The sequence below is a fragment of the Rutilus rutilus genome, assembly GCF_951802725.1.
Source record: "Rutilus rutilus genome assembly, chromosome: 21".
Taxonomy (NCBI): Eukaryota; Metazoa; Chordata; class Actinopteri; order Cypriniformes; family Leuciscidae; genus Rutilus; species Rutilus rutilus.
In genome coordinates, this window is record NC_140226.1 from 780,009 (window position 1) to 795,481 (window position 15,473).

Sequence of the window (15,473 nt, forward strand, 5' to 3'; positions counted from 1 at the left end):
CTAGATTTGAACTGACAGAGTGTGTCTGCTTCCCGGACAATGGTAGGAAGGCTGTTCCAAAGTTTTGGTGCTAAATAGGAAAAGGATCTCCCGCCAGCAGTTGATTTTGATATTCTAGGTATTATCAACTGGCCGGAATTTTGAGATCGCAATAGACATGAAGGAGTATAATGCGTTAAGAGCTCGCTCAAGTACTGCGGAGCTAAACCATTTAGTGCTTTGTAAGTAATCAGCAATATTTTAAAATTGATGCGATGTTTAATAGGGAGCCAGTGCAGTGTTGACAGAACCGGGCTAATATGGTCATACTTCCTGGTTCTGGTAAGAACTCGAGCTGCTGCATTTTGGACCAGCTGTAGTTTGTTTATTAAGCGTGCAGGGCAACCACCCAGTAGAGCATTACAATAATCTAGCCTTGAGGTCATGAACGCATGAACTAATTGTTCCGCATTTGTCATTGAGAGCATATGACGTAATTTAGATATATTTTTAAGATGGAAAAATGCGGTTTTACAGATACTAGACACGTGACTTTCAAATTAAAAAGATTGGTATCAAAGAGCACACCCAGGTTCCTAACCGACGACGAAGACTTAACAGAGCAGCCATCAAGTGTTAGACAGTATTCTAGGTTATTACGTGAGGACGTTTTTTGTCCAATAATTAGAATCTCTGTTTTTTCAGAATTTAGAAGTAGGAAATTACGAGTCATCCAATTTTTTATATCAGCTATGCATTCTGTTAATTTTGTGAATTGGTAAGGATTGGATTCTTTACAATCTACAGTCTAATAAAAGTAAAATCATACAACTGCACCTATTTCTGAATATTGTTCGATAATGAAGTATTGATCTAAGTAGTCTATGTAGAAAAGTAAAAAAAAAACATTGTTAATAAAGCTATTTTTATTACTGTATATGGAATAACAATGAAACCACTGATTGTCAATAAATGTAAGGAAAATAGGCTAAACAATTAAATAAACCGGTTTCTGTGTTTCCTTGTTAGACTTATTAGAGTTATTTATCCCTTTTTAAACTCTTTAATTTTCTTATATGAGTTAGCCTATGTATTTCCTTTTAATCTTTTTTTTGCTTCAAATTGTCTCTATTTTAACTCGTATTTCAATATTTTCTTTTTACATATTCATCTTTTAGTGTTATAGTTCCTTATTTGAACTAGTTTTATGTTTTATGTTTCTTAATTGAAATCTACACTGGTTTAGTTGCAACTACAGGATGATTGTGTGTTTTGAACAGAGACACGTCTGTTGGTGCTTTTAATCACAGAGATTTTTGTCCTCAATCAACGGCTATAGTTTATGCTGCCTTGTAGATTTGATCTATATGTACATTTTATCAGGAAGGGCATCAACATAATCTTTACAAGTATAAAGCAAGCTCATATGAAGCAAGCTCCTCCTTAGCAGTTCTTCAGTCACACACACACACACACACACACACACACACACACACAGACAGAGCGATCAGACATCCTCATCAACAACTCATTTCAGGTAAAATATTTTATGCATCAATTGACATCTATAGTTTATTTTATTACTAGTGAGACTCAGTGTAAACGGTTGTTCATTTATTGTTATACTTTGGCACATAAAATTATATTTATTAGTCTTGGATTTGTTTGGACATTAGGCTACAAAATATACAATCATGAATATAGTGAACAGAGTAAATTTGAGTCCTGAGATCTTTCGGAGGAGAGGAAGACGTCTATAAGCTCATGTAAGCCTTAGTAAAGCAAGTATCACGGTTTTATCAGTCGCTCTGGACAAGGGCATCAGATAATGCTGTAATCATAAATACTGTACATGAAACACAGAAAATAAAACAGCCTTGAGTGAGTTGTGAACTGCAGAATCTGAACGCTTAATTCCAGGTGAAAACTCTTCCTAAAATGGAAACCAGCAGGATCATCTCCTCTGATAAAGCTACAGTTGTCATCCAAGTAAATCCACAGGTGACACAGAATATTGTGACTGGTGATGATGGACAGGAGACCAGAGGAGCACAGCCCAGTACGGCTCTTACTGGCTTTTTCAAAGCACAACCAAAGGCACTGGGGGTAATGCATTTAATGATGAATTACAATTATGGAGGATTTGGGGAATATTTTTAGTGTCTAATTTTCTTCTGTGAATGAACAGAAACTAAAGAGCTGTTATTATATGACCTCAAGTTAACAGATGTGTTCCGGTCTGATTGCCTTAAAGGGATAGTTCACTTTGAAATTAATTTTTGATATGTTTTAGCTTACCTCAAGGGCATCCAAGATGTAGGTGTCTTTGTTTCCGCAGTAGTTTCAATTTTGATATTTTTAGGTCAAACCGTTCTTGTCTGTCAGTCATATAATGCAGGTCTATGGTCACTGGCTCAAAACACAAGCACAGAGTCCAAATGAAACAATTCCCCATCATAAGTACACATTGATGGCCTAAGACACGAAACGAGCGGTTTGTGTGAGAAAACGAACAGTATTTATATCGTTGTTATCTCTTGAAAACAGCACACGTCCAAATGATCTGACGGCGCGGGCGGGTATAGATATATACACTAGATGTCGCTTGGCTACGGTTTCGTTCCAATGAACTGCAGTAGCCAAGGCGACATCTATGTTTACATCTATACCCGCCCGCGCCGTCAGATCATTTGGACGTGTGCTGTGTTCAAGAGATAACAACGATATAAATACTGTTCGTTTTCTCACACAAACCGCTCGTTTCATGTCTTAGGCCATCAATGTGTACTTATGATGGGGAATTGTTTCATTTGGACTCTGTGCTGTGTGTGTGTGTGTGTGTGTGTGTGTGTTCATGTCATTATGAAGAACACTACTTGACTCATATCTGCCCTGTCTAGACTGTCCAAATAATGATTGGAGTGGTGGTGTTTTTATTGGGTATCTTACACACCACCAGTGTCTTCGATTACCCAATCGATTACCAGCTGTCTGTCATCAGTGGCATCACCTACTGGGGATCCCTTATTGTAAGTTTCATTTAATGGTTTTACTCTTTTTAATTTCCAGAATGAACTGTGAAATGTGTGTTTCTCTCTCAGTTCATCAGTGCTGGATCTCTGTCTGTTGCTGCGCAGAATAAACTTCATCTGTGTGTGGTACGTACATAATGTGCTGAAATCTGTGTGTGAAAACTTTCCTTTTGCCACATTGTTTCTAATGTATTCATACACTATTATTATTAAATAATTACAAGCTGTCAAACATATAGCAGCAGTCCAGATATCATCATCTGTTAGCAGCATCTGTTTAACCCGTATGTGCTGTTGGGGCCGGGGGAAACTACACATGACGTGTGCTATAATATTTAAAAAACAAATATTATCACTTCATCTAAATGGCATGAAACTTGATGACTTTTCTCACACTGACTATATCCACACAGAAAAAAAAAAATGAAATGGTATCTGACTATGTTAGTGTGACCAAAAAAAAAAAAAAAAAAGTCACACTCAGGATGTTTGGGGCTCTGTAGACGCCACATAGGAAATGAATATAGTGTGTGTGTGTGTGTGTGTGTGTAGATCCCCTATAAAGTGATTTTTACATAAGATTTACCTATTCTGTCAAAATGTATATATGTATATTTAAATGATTACTCTTTTCCCACAGTAGTCAGAAGATTGCACATTAATCTCAACTTTCTTATAGAACAATGACACATTTTTACCATTAAAAGAATATGGACTAAAAGGAGATCTGACTCATTATCAATTTACATATTTAAACCTGCAGTTCAGGACATTTATAAGTGTAATTACTATTACTGTCACCTTTCACATGTCAGCTCTTTTCCTCTGCAGGTCAGAGCCTCTCTTATAATGAATGTGTTCAGTGCCATAACTGCAGTGATAGCCATCGCCCTGATGTCCATAGAGATTGGAATGATTTCCAGAAGATGGTACTATGACTATGACTATGACTATGGCTATGATCGTTCTTCTGAAAACGATTTGAAGGTACCAAATGCACAATGTGCAATACTATAGTAATGTGATCAGCTGTTTAATTGCTGTTTACTTGAATAGTTCACCCAAAACTGACAACTGTGTAATTTACTAATTGATTTTTTTTTTACTAATAAAGATTGTGCTTTTCAGTCTTTTCCATACAGTTATAATGACTAATGACACATGACACAAAAGGCATAATAGAAGTATCATAAAAATGATAAAGTAATCCATGTGACTTGTGCACTGTGTTTCAACTGTTCAAAAGCCATAATATGACTGTTTATATGTAGTATAATTTGAACTTTTAGAGCCTCACTCAATATAACTGATGGGATATTTTTTGTAATCTACTTTTATTTGATCTTGTTGAATATATTTTAGAGCTATGAGCTGGGGATCAGTGGAATAATGCTGGTGTTCTCCATTACTCAGTTCATCATCTCCATCTGTATCTCAGGATTTGCCTGCAAAGTCACCTGTAACAGAGGCTCTACTGTGGTCAATGTGGCACTGAACCAGGTATACGACCCTAACCCTAACCCTAGCTATAACCAGGCTGGCAGTCAGTTTTATCCCAACACCCAATAGGTTTGTATTTCATATATTGTTTTCCATTTAGGTTAAAAAGCCACAACCAAAGGTAAAGCTATAAGAATGGAAAGGAAGTTGTAAACTGCCTTTTACCTCACTGGTCTCAAACTAGGACAATCTACTACAATAACATGTTAATTTTTTTAATAAACTATTTCTAGTCTATTGTTGAAATAGTCAAGCTACATAGAAAACAACTAATTTACTGATAATTAAAAACATCAACTGCACACAGTATGGAAACAATATAGGAACTATAAGTCAATCACAACTTCATTGTAAACTTCAGCTTTCCCGACTGCTAGACTGTTGAAGTGGGTGACAGTGCTTTTAAACACTCACAGGGCTTTACACATTGTCACTCATCACAGTACAGCCTATACAAATATTGATATAGTGTGTGGACCTTGTTAGTAAAATTAAACCTGATACTGAGTGTCCTCTGTACTAACATATCTTATCTGTTACTTCCCAGGGATACTGAATCACAGTGAGGAGATCCTACCAGCCACAGTTTGAGAGGAATTAATAGCTCATATTGTTGCATTTGATGAATATTTTCTGAGAATTGAAAGTACACAAAATAAATGGTTTGTTGATGCAAAACCCCCTCTGTGTCTCTAGTGTCTTTTGTTTTAACCTATAATAAAAGGTAAATGCAATTACCCAAATGAGCTTAAGCAAGCATGTTGCCCTTACCCAAACTGTTCAGCTCATCAAACCAATGAGAAGAAAGAGTGATTAAGCAAACAATGAAGTCCAGAGGGCACACACAGAAGGGTTCTTCTGAGCAGTCCAATGCAATATTTCCATCAACAACATGCCGTCTGGAATGAAAGAAAGAGAAGATTAAGTGATCAACATCAATCAAGTTCTGCTTGCTTATGGTTAGCATATCTGCAGTCCAAGTTCCAGTTTCTTTTGAGTGATGAACACAGACTACTACCCCCTGCTGGTGTGGACAGTTAATACAGGTGTAGATGTGCTTGCTTGTTGGCTGTAGTCTTGCACTGTCTTCGAGCGCAACTGAACCCAGATGCAGACAATGAAAACATAAACCACGGTTTCTTGTTGCCACTAGTTCTTAATCCAGGCTTGATGTGTCTGAGCTGTTCAGTCATAAACATGTTACCAATAACCATTAGAAGTTAAAACCATTCAAATCCAATTTTACCCTGTTTGCAATGCAAATTGCTAGTCTTGTGGTAAAACTTAATCAATGCAAGTTGTGTTTACTTTTTTACTTTACTTAAATCTTAACTGAAAATGTGAAGATAGCTTCCCTTCTGTCAAGTCAAGTCAAGTCATTTTCATTTATATAGCGCTTTTAACAATGTAGATTGTCTCAAAGCAGCTTTACAGAGATAAATGTATAATTTAACGTAAGATTGTTTTGGCTTTATAGCGGTTCTTTAATAAAGTTATTTTCCAGCTAAAGTTAGTTTTGATTGATTCGCTTCCGTCGCAACGATCATTTGTTTTTAAATTAGGGCCGCCAAGACGACACCATTCTCTCTACACAGACTTTAGCGAACCTGTGAGAAACGCTGATGGCGTTCAGATGCGCATTAAGAACAGGTTCTATAGTTATGTGCGTTTGAATATATGTGTGCAGGTTTGGAATTCCCTGCAAACCAAGCCTAAACAAATTACTGGTGTTTCCTTATAGTTTTGATTCAGAATTTTATTTTATTTTATCAATTCGGGGTAGATATGCAAATTGAGTTTTCCCGACGACGCGTTATCTGTAGAGTGGGAAAGGGATCCTCCATAGGGAGAGACTAGTTGGCACTTCAGCACTGCGTTGACATCGGGTCCAGGCGAAGGTCCTTCATCAGATCTGGAAACGGCCTGGATCCGGCAGGCTGCGGGAAAACCTTGGGATAAACAAAGACACTAAAATTAGCGTAGATGCCATTCTTCTCATGATGTAACAAGTACATCAGGATTTATGGGAAGTGTTCCCGGTTCCAGCTGATCTAATCTATGCAGCCTAATATTGAATTATAGAAGTCTATAATGTATTATGTGAACGCTATGTCAAAGAGATGTGTCTTTAATCTAGATTTGAACTGACAGAGTGTGTCTGCTTCCCGGACAATGGTAGGAAGGCTGTTCCAAAGTTTTGGTGCTAAATAGGAGAAGGATCTACCGCCAGCAGTCGATTTAGATATTCTAGGTATTATCAACTGGCCGGAATTTTGAGATCGCAATAGACGTGAAGGACTATAATGCGTTAAGAGCTCGCTCAAGTACTGCGGAGCTAAACCATTTAGTGCTTTGTAAGTAATCAGCAATATTTTAAAATTGATGCGATGTTTAATAGGGAGCCAGTGCAGTTTTGACAGAACCGGGCTAATATGGTCATACTTCCTGGTTCTGGTAAGAACTCGAGCTGCTGCGTTTTGAACTAGCTGTAGTTTGTTTATTAAGCGTGCAGGGCAACCACCCAGTAGAGCATTACAATAATCTAGCCTTGAGGTCATGAACGCATGGACTAATTGTTCCGCATTTGTCAATGAGAGCATATGACGTAATTTAGATATATTTTTAAGATGGAAAAATGCGGTTTTACAGATACTAGACACGTGACTTTCAAATGAAAGATTGGTATCAAAGAGCACACCCAGGTTCCTAACCGACGACGAAGACTTAACAGAGCAGCCATCAAGTGTTAGACAGTATTCTAGGTTATTACGTGAGGAAGTTTTTTGTCCAATAATTAGAATCTCTGTTTTTTCAGAATTTAGAAGTAGGAAATTACGAGTCATCCAATTTTTTATATCAGCTATGCATTCTGTTAATTTAGTGAATTGGTAAGTTTCGTTAGGTTTTGAAGAAATATAGAGCTGAGTATCGTCGGCATAACAGTGGAAGCTAATTCCATGTTTCCTAATGATATCTCCTAATGGCAGCATGTACAGAGTGAACAGCAGCGGTCCTAGTACTGAGCCTTGTGGTACGCCATACTGAACTTGTGATTGATAAGACATCTCTTCATTTACTGCTACAAACTGATAACGGTCAGATAAGTATGATTTAAACCATGCTAGTGCAATTCCACTAATGCCAACATAGTTTTCTAGTCTATTTAAAAGAATGTTGTGGTCAATGGTGTCAAACGCAGCACTAAGATCGAGTAACACTAATAGAGAGACACAACCACGATCGGATGATAAGAGCAAATCATTTGTTACTCTAACGAGAGCAGTCTCAGTACTATGGTATGGTCTAAATCCGGACTGAAAATCCTCGCAGATATCATTTCTTTCTAGAAAGGAACATAGTTGTGAAGATACTGCCTTTTCTAGTATCTTTGACAGAAAAGGTAGATTCGAGATCGGCCTGTAATTGACTAATTCTGAAGGATCAAGTTGCATTTTTTTAACAAGCGGTTTAATCATAGCCAGCTTAAAGTTTTTTGGTACGTATCCTAGAGACAAAGATGAATTAATGATATTAAGAAGAGGATCTATGACCTCTGGAAGCATCTCTTTCAGTAGCTTAGTCGGTATAGGGTCTAGCATACATGTTGTAGATTTAGATGATTTAACGAGTTTAGTAAATTCTTCCTCTCCTATAGCAACGAATGAATCAAATTTTTCCTCAGGGAGACTACAATGCACTGCCTGATGCGATACTGTAGTAGACGGTTGCATAGTTATAATTTTCTCCCTGATATTATCAATCTTATAAGTGAAGAAGTTCATAAAGTCATTACTGCTGTGCTGCTTGGAACCTTCTGTGTTTGAAGCTTTCTTTTTCGTTAGTTTAGCCACTGTTTCAAATAAATACCTAGGATTATGTTTATTTTCTTCTAATAGGTTTGAAAAATAAGCAGATCTAGCAGCTTTTAAAGCCTCTCTGTAAGTAATTGAGCTCTCTTTCCATGAAATGCGAAATACCTCTAATTTTGTTTTCTTCCAGTTGCGCTCTATTTTTCTGGCTGCTCTCTTAAGGGCCCGAGTGTGCTCGTTGTACCACGGCGTTGGATTATTTTCTTTAATCTTCTTTAAGCGCAACGGAGCAACTGTGTCTAAAGTGCTGGAAAGGAGAGAGTTAAAAGTTTCTGTTGCAATATCAAGTTTTTCTAAGCTATCCGGGATGCTAAAATGATGAAACTGATCAGGAAGATTATTAATAAAGCAATCTTTAGTAGCAGAAGTGATAGGTCTAACATATTTGTAACACGGAGTCGGCTTTGCAGCCTTGGCTAAATGTAATTTACACGAGACTAGATAATGATCTGAGATGTCATCGCTCTGCTGCAGAATTTCAACGGCATCAACATCTATTCCATGTGATAATATTAGATCTAGAGTATGATTACGACGATGAGTAGGTCCTGACACGTGTTGTCTAACTCCAATTGAGTTTACAATGTCTTTAAATGCCAAACCCAATGCATCTTTTTCATTATCGATGTGTATATTAAAATCACCAACAATTAGTACTTTATCTGCAGCCAATACTAACTCTGATAGAAAGTCCGCAAATTCTTTGATAAAGTCTGTATGGTGCCCTGGTGGCCTGTATACAGTAGCCAGCACAAATCTCAAACGTGATTTATCATTTATACTATATATTTTTACTTTAAGCACTAACACTTCAAAAGAATTATATTCGAAACTTGATTTCTTAGTGGTTTTGAAAATATTACTATAAATTACAGCAACACCACCCCCTTTGCGTTTAAGACGAGGTTCATGTTTATAACAGTAGTCTTGCGGGGTGGACTCATTTAAAGTAATGTAATCGCTTGGTTTTAGCCAGGTTTCTGTCAAACACAGCACATCTAGGTTATTATCTGAAATCAAATCATTACCAATGAGTGCTTTTGAAGTAAGCGATCGAATATTCAGCAACCCAAGCTTTAGCATTTGCTCATCTGTATTATAGCTGTTTTTTATTTGTTGAACATCAATTAAATTTTTAACCTTAGATAGGTTTAAACATTTTTTGGATTTCCAAAATCGGGGAACAGACACAGTCTCTATATGATGATAGCTAGGTGAAAGAGGCTCTATGTGATGGGATTTATCTGACCTGGGTGACGCGAGGCCGCTAGCAGACGGTTGGTTTAGCCAGTCTGTCTGCTTCCTGACCTGAGCCCCAGATTGTCATGTTTGAGCTCTAAGACTATGAGCCATATTACTAGATAGAAGAGCAGCACCATCCCAGGAGGGATGAATACCATCTCTTTTCAACAGGTCAGGTTTGCCCCAAAAACTTTTCCAATTGTCTATGAATTCTATATTATTACACGGACACCACTCAGACAGCCAGCGATTCAGTGAACACAATCTACTAACTATCTCATCACTCCTGCGAACAGGAAGGGGGCCAGAGCAAATTACAGTGCCTGACATCGTACTTGCAAGTTCACACACCTCTTTAATATTAATTTTGGTGATCTCCGACTGGCGGAGTCGAACATCATTAGTGCCGACATGAATAATGATCTTAGAGAATTTACGATTAGCATTAGCCAGCACTTTTAAATTTGCTTTGATGTCAGGCGCTCTGGCTCCCGGCAAACATGTGACTATGTTCGCTGGTGTCTCTATTTTCACGTTCCGTGTGATCGAATCACCAATTACTAGGGCACAATCAACAGGATTCTCAGTGGGTGTTTCACTGAGCGGGGCAAATCGATTTGTTGTGGTAATCGGAACGGAAGAGTGGTTTTTTGATCCGCGACTAGAGCGATCCCTCACTGTCACCCATTTGCCCGGCTGCACAGGCTCTACTTCAGCTGGAACCGAATCATGTAAAGAGTTCACTATGCTATGCGCGTCCAAAATAGTATCTAAAGCTCTAGCACTCTTACTATCCTCAATTAAAGTTTGGATGCGTGTCTCTAATTCTGAAATCTTCTCTGTCAGCCTAACTGTCTCCTTACATTTATCACATATAAATCCTACATTGCCAACAGAGAAGTCTATGCTAAACATGTGACATGAAGTGCAGGTGACAATAACAGGACAAGACATTACTCACCGTGTTTGTTGACTGATTATTACTTACCTGAGCTTTTATGAACTCAAAGGCGCGAGTGCGCGAGAGAAAAATAAATAAATAAAACAGCTGAGCGCACGGGTGGCGCGTTAACAGGCTAGCAGTAGCGAATTAGCGTGTTGTGCTAGTAGTAATGGAAGCTAGCGATGTCAATCTGAGATGTTGGGTAAGCTGTATTTAGTATAAACAACTACAAATTGTAGTAAATGATGGTTCAAAACAAAGAAATACGAGGCTAAGACGGAGCTTACAGCACCGAAGCAAACACACTCACAGCAGGCAGCGAGGCAGACAGGAGCAATCGATCCAATAAATACCGTTTTGGCGCTTGTAAATGTGACTTGACAGATCGCTGTAGCGCCTCAGTTTAAGTAAACCGATCATCTGTTACTTTTCGTTTAAAGATATAGTAGCCTTAAAGTGTAAGTTGCAGGTTAATCACCACAGCCAATTAATGTGTAAATTAAAGTGCTCTATATGTATATATTTAATTATTTCTGTCTTAAAATGCGTTAAAATAACATTTATTGGGGTTTCTTCAAAGGTAGCGTGTTTTTTCAGTTACTGGGTGATGACGTCATAAGAGGAACTCGCAACCCATACTCTGCTAGATTCCTACTGTATTATGGCTGTTTGGAGAACGACTGAGGATGTGGGAAACCATCAAATTCGTTATGGACCACAGCCCTACAATTTTTAACCGGTCAGGCGTGAGAGAGGGGAGCCATGGCACTCAAAGAGTTATTAATGCTTGGTGTGAGGAGAATTAATTAGTGGAGGGTTGGCTTGGTGTCCAGGTGAGTAACGTTAGCTACGTTAGAGCTAGTCTACTTTTCAAAATATTGCCGTCATGTAGAATAGCAAGGAAGGACAACGACTGAAGACATTATTTACTTACAGTACATGGTGTCAGTCAAAATCAGAGCTGTAGAGATGCACACACTGCACAGGCATCAATCGCGAGTCTCATCGACGCCTCAAATGTCATGTAAGTTAACTTTATTAATACCCTTCCTCAATCCACGCATTATCAATTTCTCACGATTTAATTAGCGATGTTTATTGTCAGAAAAGAAAAAGAGAGATCGATGTCCCCATCACTGTGTTTGTGTGGGCGAATCAGCAGTGGAGAGTGTGTGCTGCCGTGAGGTGAACGCGAACAGCGCGACCGGCTGATCTGACGTGCTTGAACCCGTTTGTTTTGCGATTAGCTTACTCTCAAGTCAAGTCAAGTCAAGTCAAGTATATTTGTATAGCGCTTTTCACAATACAGATTGTATCAAAGCAGCTTCACAGTATTAAATTAAAATAATACAACAAGGTTTGTTTCTAGTGGAATTTATTGATAAAAATCAAATTAGATATCCCCAGAATATCCCCAACTGAGCAAGCCAAAGGCAACAGTGGCAAGGAACCGAAAAACTCCATCAAGTGACCTAATAGTGTCCTAAAACTCCATCAGGTGACCCAATGGAGAAAAAAAAACCTTGGGAGAACCCAGGCTCAGTCGGGGGCCAGTTCTCCTCTGGCGTTTATTAACTAGAGGCCGGATTGTAATTTGAACTGTAAGATTAAAAATATTATATGAATGCCTGGCTGAAGAGATGCGACTTTAATCTCATTTCAGGCTGGATCACGTTCCCCTTGAAGTCAGCACACACGAGCATGTTTACAATGGAGTTATTTTATTCATAATTTTTTTTATCAAATAAAACATACAGCTAACTTTTCTGAAGTTATGTAAGGCATCTATAGCTGCTAGTGTACGGTAACTCTACTAGTGAGTTCCTCTTATGACGTCACGCCCCATCTAGTGGAAGGGAGTGGGAGCGGTTAAAACCACTGTTAAAAGTGCCAACTTTTCATATTATATCAGCATTTTGGTATAAAAAACAATGGTGGGCGGTTCTTATCTTTATGTTTAATAAACACATTGCATTACTTCGTGAAAAATTTAACCTGCAACTTACACTTTAAGTTACAACTTACCGAAAGGTATATTATGCCTCATAAATAATATCGATCAATCAGAGGTCAATAAAAGAGCAGGAGAACAACTATGGCACAGAATGTTACATTTACATCAGGAAAGCCATTTAATGACCAGCACCTTAAGGCGGGCATACACTGTGCGATGTCTGTGTGAATTCAGCAAGGTACATACTCACAGTGGGATGATCGCATGCGATGTAAAGCCAAAGCTCAGGATTTATGTGCTCACACTATACGGTCTGATCATCGAGCTGCGACTTCACTGCTCACACTATACGGTCCGATCATCGAGCTGCGACAATTTTTTTTCTGCAGATGAAACTTCTGTTTTCGCGCCGGTGCAGTGAGGGAAAACACACTGAGTTTAGGGCAATTGGTTCGTAGCTCTGCTTCAACTGTGCGATATAGTCACGAGGAGCGACCAACATTTCTAACATGCCAGAAATTCATCCGACCATCCGATTGCCGGTCGGGAGAGGTTAATCGCCTCTCGTTTCCCCCTGTACACTGCACGACAAACGACGCACGACAAACGACGCTCGACAAACGACGCACGACAAACGACGCTCGACAAACGACGCTCGACAAATGACGCTCGACAAACGACGCACGACAAAGCTGAAAATTGTCCCGACCCGAAAAAGAGTCGCACGAGTTCGGCTCAAAATTGGACGAAAATCGCACTGTGCCCGCCTTTAACCACAAAAGGATAAACTGGTGAGCAAAACTAAGGAGCCTTTACTGGCACACAACTAATAAGTATAGGTCCCACTCCTAACTCAAAGTTATAGGCCACACACACACACACACACACACACACACACACGAGTTGCAGCTGATGGCAATTAACCTGAGTGAAAGAGAATAAGGGAGAGAAACAGAAAGCCTAACACAGGGAACACAAGCAGGCTCTCACAACAAATGATATTAGAGCACCCTGGGACGTAACACCCTACTTAAAAGTAATTAAGAGTTTCTGCAAGCCTTTTTAATAATCTGTTGTTTGAGTAAAAATTGTATACACCCTCAGTGTCTGAAACTTGTACATTCTGTCTTTGTATAGGTCAGAGCCTCTCTTGGAATGAATGTGTTCAGTGCCATAACTGCAGGACTGCATTTTTCCACTGTCCAATCAAATGACTGGAGAGGTGGCCCTTCCTGTTGTGGGGAAGGAAGTTTACATTTGCTTGGAACATCCGGAGACTGCAATGATGGAGGAGAAATTTGTGGTGGTTGTCGCGGGCTATCCGGAGCTGTACATCTCTGTTCCCTCCATCAGGCAAAGAGGTTTACATACGTAACCAAGATGTTCCCTTTCAGTCGGTCATGTTTGAGGTATTGCTGCCACCTTCCAGGGCCCAGCGCAAGCCTTTCTTATCCTTGGGGCAACTTGGGGTGGAAGATGGGACAGGGCTTAGGCCAGGGAAGTCTTCACTGCTGTTCCGCATGACCCATTCAGACAGAATTGGATAACACTGCGGGCTCTGCCAGGGGAAGGACACGGGCTCACCTCAGGAAGCAGTACCGTGGAAGAATACACCTATGGGATCACCGTAGGGATCCAATGCACCCGAGAACCAATGCACACGAGTGTTAGGCCTGGGGTGTGGGAGGAACTCGACAGGGTTTGGCTGACATGGATCTTACCAGGAGCAGATATGTCGCACGTATCCAGTCCATAGGAGGGGAATGGCACAGCAAGTTGACACTTCGAGTGGGGCCTATGGTGTTCACTGGCTATTGGAAGCAAGCACATGGGAGGCAACCAGCTCGACATGAAGGCTATAAAGGAGGTGTGGACGTAGTGGAGTAGGCTCGCAACATGAGGGGGAACGGTGCATCTTGGGATTGGTACGCCAAGATGATGGCATACACTATCCACCTCTGCTTGGAGAAAGCCTTACCCTTCTGCTGGCCTCCATAACAGACGAAGAGCTGGTCTGAGGTCCTGAGGCTTTGCATTCTGTCCACATATTGGTGCAGAGCACAAACGGTACAGAGAAAAGCCAGGGCTGGGTCTGCCTCCTCTGGGGGCAAGGTGCGAGGTGAATTTAGTCTCCTCGTGTCCTTCAGGAACCTGACAATCATGCTTTCCGTGCACTGGATCATGCTGTGCGGCAATCGAGGCAACAATCGAGGCCAGATGAGGGTGCAGGGAGACAGCCTTCACTCCAAACCATCTTGCAGGAAGGAAAGCTCAGTACCGACCAAGCACCTTCGGGGGTCTTCTCGGTGAGAACAGATTCCACTTCAGAGCATAAGCGTGCCTCGTAGAGGGCGCTCTCGCAGAAGTGATGGTGTCTACTGTAATGGATTTTTTCACAATTAATACCGTTCCAAGTTACCCTATATCCTATCCAGGACGTAAAATAACCCCGCGGTAACTACAGCACCTATCCTATAGTCGTGCCATTAAGAGTTAGGTGATCAGTCTCTACAACTTCGTGTTCTATTACAATGATAATAAACCATAATCATAATAGTTGACTATAAAGATAGTATATTATAATAATAATAGATGTCCCCGTCGTAATATAAGTCTACCTTTTTAGGTACCCTTGAACCGTGTTTGTTATACAACAATAACCCTGTAATAAACTGCCTCTTTGGCTAGGCTTATTAAATCAATCAAATATCACAGTGCATATATTTTTTTTTAGAAAAGAGATGCTCACCTTTCCTGTGATGTAGTCTTTCTTCAGTTGTGGGTCTTCCTGATCCCGTGTGAAGAAAGGGACACGTACTCAAAAATCCAAGTTCCAGTCCAATGATTATAATAAATGTTTAACAATATTTATTAAAAGAATCAAAGTAAAAAGAATACTTGTTACAGATTATAATATAAGTACTAGTCTAACAGAGGAATATTTAGCTAAAGCA

At 39.7% G+C, this 15,473-nt stretch overlaps 1 protein-coding gene across 1 annotated transcript; it reads left to right on the forward strand.

Annotated features, from left to right (window-relative positions):
* Window positions 1-1,475: 1,475 nt before the first annotated feature.
* On the forward strand, window positions 1,476-13,894 carry LOC311281020 (membrane-spanning 4-domains subfamily A member 4A-like; the record flags this gene model as incomplete). Its single annotated transcript, XM_084393643.1, has 7 exons — window positions 1,476-1,516; window positions 1,900-2,085; window positions 2,880-3,008; window positions 3,081-3,137; window positions 3,843-3,998; window positions 4,374-4,511; window positions 13,703-13,894. The coding sequence occupies exons 2-7, from the start codon at window positions 1,918-1,920 to the stop codon at window positions 13,892-13,894; spliced, it is 840 nt and encodes a 279-aa protein (XP_084249769.1). The 5' UTR covers window positions 1,476-1,516; window positions 1,900-1,917.
* Window positions 13,895-15,473: the final 1,579 nt, after the last annotated feature.